The sequence below is a fragment of the Suillus subaureus genome, assembly GCF_016647635.1.
Source record: "Suillus subaureus strain MN1 chromosome Unknown BJ212scaffold_25, whole genome shotgun sequence".
Classification (NCBI taxonomy): Eukaryota; Fungi; Basidiomycota; class Agaricomycetes; order Boletales; family Suillaceae; genus Suillus; species Suillus subaureus.
The window spans coordinates 140,944-150,014 of NW_024538581.1; the positions used below are offsets into that span (position 1 = coordinate 140,944).

At 44.2% G+C, this 9,071-nt stretch overlaps 4 protein-coding genes across 4 annotated transcripts; 3 read left to right on the plus strand and 1 right to left on the minus strand.

Moving 5' to 3' along the window:
- Window positions 1-1,041: 1,041 nt before the first annotated feature.
- On the minus strand, window positions 1,042-2,148 carry BJ212DRAFT_1301288 (uncharacterized protein; the record flags this gene model as incomplete). The annotated part of the gene is made up of 5 exons (XM_041333110.1): window positions 1,042-1,242; window positions 1,365-1,592; window positions 1,750-1,918; window positions 1,967-2,026; window positions 2,078-2,148. 5 exons carry the CDS (start codon window positions 2,146-2,148, stop codon window positions 1,042-1,044), a joined length of 729 nt encoding a protein of 242 aa, XP_041190824.1.
- A 943-nt stretch (window positions 2,149-3,091) lies between these two features.
- BJ212DRAFT_1482872 (uncharacterized protein) lies at window positions 3,092-3,933 on the plus strand (the record flags this gene model as incomplete). The annotated part of the gene is made up of 3 exons (XM_041340510.1): window positions 3,092-3,577; window positions 3,634-3,726; window positions 3,781-3,933. 3 exons carry the CDS (start codon window positions 3,092-3,094, stop codon window positions 3,931-3,933), a joined length of 732 nt encoding a protein of 243 aa, XP_041190825.1.
- A 1,257-nt stretch (window positions 3,934-5,190) lies between these two features.
- Window positions 5,191-5,629, plus strand: BJ212DRAFT_1482873 (uncharacterized protein; the record flags this gene model as incomplete). Its single annotated transcript, XM_041340511.1, has 3 exons — window positions 5,191-5,382; window positions 5,435-5,542; window positions 5,591-5,629. 3 exons carry the CDS (start codon window positions 5,191-5,193, stop codon window positions 5,627-5,629), a joined length of 339 nt encoding a protein of 112 aa, XP_041190826.1.
- A 30-nt stretch (window positions 5,630-5,659) lies between these two features.
- On the plus strand, window positions 5,660-8,099 carry BJ212DRAFT_1482874 (uncharacterized protein; the record flags this gene model as incomplete). The annotated part of the gene is made up of 4 exons (XM_041340512.1): window positions 5,660-5,719; window positions 5,769-5,873; window positions 6,686-7,120; window positions 7,668-8,099. 4 exons carry the CDS (start codon window positions 5,660-5,662, stop codon window positions 8,097-8,099), a joined length of 1,032 nt encoding a protein of 343 aa, XP_041190827.1.
- Window positions 8,100-9,071: the final 972 nt, after the last annotated feature.

A 9,071-nucleotide genomic window follows, 5' to 3' on the forward strand; every position in this document is an offset into this window, starting at 1 on the left:
TTAGGATGTTGCTGCGACAAGAAGTCTGGTGATGATAAAAGAGGAGAATGCAGGGCATGACTATACATACAGTCATGCCCTGGAAGAAGGTGAGGAAGGGTCATTGTCGACAAGGAGAATGGGAGCTTGACAGTACAAACTGTCGAACCTCCTATAGTAATAGTTACTAATACCAAGTTCCATAAAGATGAGGGACTTAGAACTTTGGTGATGAAAGCACCCAACAATCACAAACATCCATATTAGGAAATAGTTACATAACATTGACGTTGACTGCTCGACGGTTTGAACTTTGTACTGTCAAGCTGCTCATCATCCCCATCCTCGAAGCACGACAGTATGTACTGTCATGCTCATTGAGTTCATCCTTTGTACTTTTGAGCTGCTCATCATCCCCATCCTCGAAGCACGACAGTATGTACTGTCATGCTCATTGAGTTCATTGTTCCTATCTTTGGAGCACGACGGTATGTACTGTCGTGTCTCCTATCCCATTACCACCCACCTCGCCTTTTTTGCTGAATGATCAAGCCATCAACTCCTCTGGGTCATCCCATCTACCATATAGAGTGGGCAATGGCTAATCTGCCTTCGCTTACTGCAATCCTTTAGATCACGCTGCACGTTCCTCCATACATCCTCTGAGTCAGGTAAGCTCCAGTTGTTGATAGATCCAACCATAAATTAACCAACAAGTCCAGCCATCAACACACGTCATCCCCTCCACCATACATACAGTGGAGTGGGCAATGGCTAACTTGCTTTCGCTTATTGCAACCCCTTGGATCACGTTGGCCCTGTCTTCTACATCAGGTAACCAAGTCATTTGTTAAAATCCAACCCCATTGACCAACTGTTAAATGATCCAGCCGTTAACATCTGTCATCCCCTTCACCGTACATACAGTGGAGGGGGAATTGACTCAGTCCATCTACCAATGTGGTGGAGGGCATTATGCAAAACCTATGTCTATGTTCAACTAGTGTGCTACATGTACTGGACAAGAGATAGGTCCTTCGTCTCTTCATCTCCTTTCACTGCTCATGGGTAATTAGTATTGTGCTTGTCCCTATGGTCATCTTTGTCAATCGCTCCGTCCACTTCTTGAGCTAGCTCCATGATCTTTGCCACTAATTCCTGGAGCATCATAATGTCATTTTTGACGTATCCTTTGGTTGGCCCTTCCTTATCGTCCTTCTGGAAATCTACATACTTGTCAAATATCATGGCAGCTTGGACATGCTGTGAAAAGTCATCAGCCACATTAATCATTGTTGCCGAAGTCATGTACCCATGTACATGGTTCAGTGCACTATGCTGAAGGTGCATCAGTTAGATCCCTGCTGACCAACTGGCCCACTTACTAAAAAGCTGTCTCTATAATTTATCAGCAGGAAGATGCTCATAGATAGCAGTGCCAGTAGTTGTGTCAACATAACCGGTATGTGCGACAGGGACCAGTAATCCCCTGAGGGTGCCTTGGATACCTTCGGCACTGTGTAGTCATATGCCCATATCTTGATTGTAGTTTTCCCGCGCCCTAGCATGGGCGAAGTGCTGGCAATTGTGCAGCGGCCATTGAGATCGCGTGCCTAAACCAGGTCAGTGACATTTTTTCCAACTAGTCTTAATACTTATGGATATTGTTTGCACAAGGCCAGTGTCCGTGTGGTGGAGGGTTTGAAGTGTCTCCCCTGTTTTCCGATCAAATATATATACTAGCCCATGGTCACTTCCTCCCACAACTACCTTGCTGTCTTCCCCGAATGCCACTTGCTTCGGGACTGATACACTTGGCAAACCAGTTGCAAACGTTTGAACAGGCTCACCATCACCTTCAAGGCGATATAATGTAAAGCCATCTGTTGCATTATCAACAACAAACATGCCCTGCTTGGAGTACACCACAGCATGACCACTATATAATGTCAGTAATGCGCCCAGGTTGAGAGCGGTAGTTTCTCACATCACTGATTTGCAGCTAATTTCTTGCACTATGTCGCCATCTTCATCCTTCAGTTTCATGCTGTTTGGCTCTCAGCATCAGGCAATGAAAGTATGCAGTGGAAGGACTGACAAGTTGCCATCATAGAGCCCGAACACATAGATGCTCTGGTTATCTGCAAATGCTACCGACTTGGGCACCATATTTTCAAGTCACACTGTGAACACAGGCTGGAGCTGCGAGCTTGTATTGAGCATCAGAACCTGAACCATTTTGTCTCTAGTTCCAACTACAATTCGCAGGTTGCCGTCAGAGGAAGTTGAACGCCATGACAAGCATGTGATCTCAAAACCCAATCCCAGTCTCCTGGCGCATATTTCCTGGAATTTGTCCTGTTGGCATCAATGGACAGTCAAACAGCAAACCTAGGCTCTTACATCTGTGAGACTGCGTCGCAAACATACAATATAACCCAGGCCTGTTCCATAGCAGAGGGTTTCTGCTGTGGTTTTCATAGTTGTGGCCCAAATTGTGCAACTGACTGTTCCCCTTGATTCATGATGATTGGACAAAGATGTGAGTTCTTTCTGCGATGTGATATCCCAGAGTTTGATTCCCTCGGTTCCTGTTTGTTTGTTAGCCCTGTCTATGACCAAGTTTCTTCTTTCTTACCACCACATGCAAGCAGGTGTCCATCATTAGAAATCGCAAGTGCATGGATAGAGCCATTATAGGCAGTTAAACGGGCGAGCAGCTTGTAACACAGTGGTTGCACTGACTTGTTGAACAATGCAAGGAAAGACATTATGATATAATCTGCTGTAGTCACCCACTCACAATGTATTTATCTGTACTTCTCATTTGTTTTCAAATACTTTTGTATTGTTACCATATTTGTTTCCATATTTTTTTGATTCCATGGTAACTTCTAGTCATTGTCAATGCCATTTGTGTAGTGCTATTCTGCTATTCTTCTTATTCTTCTCTATGGCCCTATTATTCTTATTATTATTCTTTACAAGTGCTATTCTTGGTTACCATTTTCGAAGCCCCTTATTGTTTTCGCTCAATATGGTAATCTGTTGAATACTTTACTCTCATGAACTGTCCTTAAGTTCCAGGTAGCTACTCGGTTCTTTCTCTATCATGTGCAGTACTACCATTGTTTCACCTTTCTATGACTCGGAGCCTGGTGCTCCACCACCTCTTCCCCCAATGCTCACAGACCAGCTAGAGCTGTTTGGCAATGCCAATTGTCGCCTAACTACACTTATCACCAATGAAATCCTAGTTCCTAAAGCTAGTATCATTTCCACTGCAAGGGCTTCATTGTCTACACCCGCCCCTGAATTCAAGCTTGCGAAGCAGATGCGCAAGCATTCTGATCACTCTACCTCTCCATACACCAAGAAAGCCACTTCCACACACTCCCATTCTCAAATGCCTTCACCCTCAGATTCCTCAGGCGCTTTGGATTCTTTCTCAGACAGCGACTCCTCAACTTCGAGCATGAGTTTATCAGAAGACTCAAAGATTCCTAAACCTGCTGGTGAACCTGGGCGTCCGGGGCATGGGGGTTATACACTTCATGAAGCTTTAGATTGGAATCCAAAGGCATACACAAAATTCAAGGTTTGCAAATTGTCATTGTACCCTTAGTATTGCAAATTAACTCACAAATTCATAAGAGGTCTATGCATAGTCTCATCGACAACCACCTTGACATGACAAAATGTGCTTCTGCCCAAAGTCCTGTGCTATTGGAAGTTGTGCATGGCAAGGTGAACAGTTTCTCTGAGTCTCGATATTGTCAATGAGCTAATCATCTCTGACAGGCACTCAACAACTTCCCAGACCTTGACAATTATAACAACTTGTGGCCAGTCAACGATTTGATCATGACACACCTGAAATACACGTCTGGACGCATGAGACAAAAGGTGGGAGAAATGGCTGTAGGCAAGAGCAAGAGCAAGGCCAGGAAGTGATACCCTGACTGCATTAGGTGTCTCTGTCATTATTATGTGCTGTATGCATTCTATATCATCATGCAAGTTGTCTGTGAAGCTACCCAGAACCTGTCAGTATCAGTTCAAGCTGGTGCTTTCAAATGTTTAGTCAAGATCATTGTGGCACTGTACTACAACAATATGGCATTCTATACATATATCTGCAGTCCAGCTGAGAAACTCGGTATGTAACAATGCTTTAAATTATACTACTACTCCACACCTTGCAGCTAACCGACAATTGGTACGAGTGCTCAGGGGTTTCACAAGAGTAAGATTGCGTGGGAGCCTAGCTCTTGGACAACTACTTATGCTTTGTGCAAAGCTGAAAAGATAGTTATGGTAGGCTTAATAGATCATCGAGTTTACTCACTGGTGAATTATAAAGTCAACAAGTGCATTATCTCTGCCTCACATGTTCACAACTGAGGGATAGTTGACTCCAACCCTCATAACAACTGCATCGCCTCGGAACTTATGATCATCTGTACTAAGAAGCACGTTGGCTCGGAGACAAAGATGTCACTTGAAGAAGATGCAGAATCAATGGATGTGTCTCCCTTCGCACACATTCATGAAACAGTTGTGAACATAAGGCTGCACAGTAGCCTCCTCAAGAAGACTTTCAGGAACAGGAAAATGCTGAGCAGTGTGTGAGTGGCCAGAGCAACGCGTCAACATGGTGACCTGACAGGGTCTGGTCCACAATGCTGAATATAGCCTGCACTGCAGGTGAAGCTCCGGGGTCTGATTTGAAGGTAAATAATGGGTGTGAGGTAGTAAGCAATAACTTACAGCAGATGTTGGAAGGATATATGTGCGAGTGTTTACCATCTGATTATAGTTCAATCAAGGCAATAATCTAAGAGGTGGGCAATGAAAGTGGGCAATGGAAGCAGGCTATAGCAGCAATCCGTCTTTTAATAACTTCACATGCTGAGTCAAAAGACAATAACCATAATCATTTCGGATGTAGTTGACACAAAAAAAAGCGGGGAGCCAAACCAAAGCATGACAATACTGCAATGATAATCCTGCGGCGCTAGTTGTCAAGGGTAATTGTACAAGGTAATTGTAAGAGCAAATAGAGCAAAAGATAATTGAAAGTGATGGAGATGAACCCGGACCTGTTGGAATAACAAGACGTCTGAAAGAATCAAGACAAAAATGCATGCACATAACTTAAAAAGACCCAGGAATGATGTTTGCAAACTGATGACAAATTATTGCCCCGTTATGAGTGTCAATAACATTGATGTTGACATGCAACATCCTGAGTTTCAGCAAGAAGACATACAAACATCTCATGACACGGATTTATTTGGTGATGACGAAGACAATGATAATGGTGCTGGCAACTTCATGGATGCTCTCAGTCAGCCTCCCGCCAGTGTACCGCAACTTGAAAAGAGGGCCAGAGATGAAGTGGTATGTAGATAGTATGAATCAGCTTCCATCATGACTCATGAAGCCCATCCAGATATCTGGGAAGCATTGCTTTCGTGAAGTCAACTATTCGCAGATACTTCACCAGACTGTGTATGAACAACAAGAACGTATTAACAACATTATAGAGGAAACTGAAGTGGTATGCACGAGAAACTCATTGAAAATACACTGCTGATCATACTGGCAGATACACCGAGAAGCTCAAGACCACATTGAGGAGCAATGACATATTGCAGAAGAAGACCATGAGTGCCACATGCGCGATTTCAATGAGCAATGGGAAGCAGCTGTGAGAGAGCGAGAGTGGGAAAAGCAAGTAAGTGCAACAGATGCATTCAGTCAGATGCATGCTTACAAGTTAATAGGAAATTCACACATGGCAAGAGGAGCAGCAAGCACTGCTGAGGAAGAACGTTGCTGAAGAACTAGCATGGCACAAAGCAAAAATAAGTGCAAGAAAAGACCAAGAGGTGAGAAAGAATGACTGACCAAGGAATTACTAATGATGGCAAGTAGTTGGCTGAAGAACTGGCACAACACAATGCAGATTTAAATACAAGAAAAAATCAAGAGGTGGGGAAGAATGACCAAACACAGGAATCACTAATGATGTCAAGCAGCTAGAAGAATGTGGGAGAGCCATTTTTGCCGAAATGGAGCGAAGGCTACAACTAGAAATAGAAAAAATGAGGGTAGAAAAAGAGAACAAGCTCACTAACATGGAGCAGCGCTTCACAAGACACAGTAGGCAACAGCACACGGCCACGGAAATCGGCACAGACCCCACCTGAAGGAATGCTCAACAGCCACCCCAAATGCCCCAGAAACCACAGCTCAGGACTCCATGCCTTAAGACGATCAAAAAGATCAGGAAGGCACATGGAACAGCACACAAGATGCATCTGGTATCTGTAGTGGAGGTAAGTACTAAGTGGTCAGAACTCATTTTAAACTCATGTCATAGCAGGACACTGACGACCCTATGGAAATGCATCGAGAATGATCACTGACAATTGAGCAAGAGCCACAGCAATTTCAGCCTGATGACGTCTACCCTATGTCTGTGATGGAAAACGCGATCTCCAAAGGCATAGAGGCAGCACTCAGGCGCATCCTCATCGATAAAGATATTTTGACGTCCACAAAGCGTAGTCCTTGAAGGAAAAAGAAGCAGGATGATGAAATTAGGATAGAAAGGGCCGCAGATTTGAGCCACAAAAGAGACTTCCTTCTTGTGAGAGTTAAATTTTTGACATATATGCTGATGCTAAGCATGAAGTAGGGTGAAATCTGGCATCTCCTCAAAGATACCTTCAGTATATCTCAAGATGCAGATTTTATTGTGCATCAGCCAGCAGATCGTGAAGATGTGTACTCATATGAGTATGAAGATGGCCCAGGCCCCAACACCCAGAATCTGGCCTTTGATCTCAAACACGGATTTAACACCCCCTGGAATGCAAAAATTCTCAATATTCTCCTTGAAGAATTGAAAAAGAGGAGTGTAGAAGAGGAGTGGCCATTCTGGAGGTCAGATGGCTATTATAAGGCGATACTCGAAGATCGCTACAAGTGCCTGTGGATGGTCTGGAGAGCAGCACAACCAAAGGTTACAGTGAAGGGCAGCTTGGAGACTGCAGCAGAAGTGGAGGGGAGGTTGATTGCAAAAAGAGGTGAAAATCTGAAATCAGTTCATCAAACAACTTGTTGGCAAAATGTATGTCCACAGCATGATCTTGAGGCTCTTTGGATACTAATTGTTACAGTAACGGTTGCCCCTATCATTTTCTCTCGCTCTTCCTTTTGTATTACATCATGACCGCATCTAACGGTGCCATCACTAGACTATTTCTTGCCATATCTGTGTATTACAGCGCGACCGCCTCATGCCATCGCTAGCTGACGTCATTCCTCTTATCTCTGACTCGTCTCGATGACGTCATTCCTCTTATCTCTGACTCGTCTCGATGACGTGTACTATACCGGCCCTAAAGCAGGCCTTACCTATATAAGCAGGGTCTTGTACTTAGTTAGACCTCACTTTAATCTACTAGGTTTTACCCAGAACATCCTTCGCTTAAGACCCCCAATCTTAAGTGTCCGATAGCGATATTCAAGTCGGAGACACTCTCTCTGATTTGTCTTACAGAAGCCTTACATTTGTGAGGTTACGATCCGGCTTTAGACGTTACTCTTATCGAGTATCTATTGTCGAGCCTATCCTAGTCGACCTACGGTTCGCCGTAACACTAATGGGTCTATAGAAATATCTCCGCAGAGCAAAAGTTCTGCAGCAAGTTATTGAGCTGAAGAAAGATGGTGAGGACAAGGACCTACCAGCTTGGCAGTGGCTTCAAAAACTAATCAAGATGCTGGGAGATGGGGGTATGAGTTCAGAAGAAAGTGATATAGAAAACAACGTCAAATGTGTACTCCGGGTCAAGAACATGGCATGGTGTCGCAGGATAGAGCGAGAACTGAATATCATCGATAACCAGAGAGTCTTGGATGATGAAATTTTCATGCCCCAGGGTTCCAAACCAATGAAAAGAATATGCGCATCAGGAAATTCAACGACTGTACAGAACCCAGTCACTGGATTACCCAAGGCCCTATACAATGGTGAATGGTTTGATGGTCTTACTGGAGGTCAGGTAGAAAGGTTGAATGTGTCAGATGAGACATTCCAATTTTAGAAAGTTGGGGTAGCATAGTAGCATGTTGAATAGACGGTTTACGTGAACTGCAGGGAACAGCAGATAAGTCAATTCCCCCTCCACTGTATGTACGGTGAAGGGGATGACAGATGTTAACGGCTGGATCATTTAACAGTTGGTCAATGGGGTTGGATTTTAACAAATGACTTGGTTACCTGATGTAGAAGACAGGGCCAACGTGATCCAAGGGGTTGCAATAAGCGAAAGCAAGTTAGCCATTGCCCACTCCACTGTATGTATGGTGGAGGGGATGACGTGTGTTGATGGCTGGACTTGTTGGTTAATTTATGGTTGGATCTATCAACAACTGGAGCTTACCTGACTCAGAGGATGTATGGAGGAACGTGCAGCGTGATCTAAAGGATTGCAGTAAGCGAAGGCAGATTAGCCATTGCCCACTCTATATGGTAGATGGGATGACCCAGAGGAGTTGATGGCTTGATCATTCAGCAAAAAAGGCGAGGTGGGTGGTAATGGGATAGGAGACACGACAGTACATACCGTCGTGCTCCAAAGATAGGAACAATGAACTCAATGAGCATGACAGTACATACTGTCGTGCTTCGAGGATGGGGATGATGAGCAGCTCAAAAGTACAAAGTGTTACGGTAGACCGTAGTTTCGACTAGGATAGGCGCGGCGATAGACACTCGATAAGAGTGACGTCTAACGCCGAATCGTAACCTCACAAATGTAAGGCTTCTGTAAGACAAACTAGAGAGAGTGTCTCTGGTTTGAATATCGGTATCAGACACTTAAGATTGGGGGTCTTAAGCGAAGGATGTTCTGGGTAAAACCTAGTAGATTAAAGTGAGGTCTAGCTAAGTATAAGACCGTGCTTATATAGGTAGAGCCACTTTAGGGCCGGTACGTGTACGTCATCGAGACGAGTCAGAGATAAGAGAAGTGACGTCATCGAGACGAGTCAGAGATAAGGAAAGTGACGTCAGC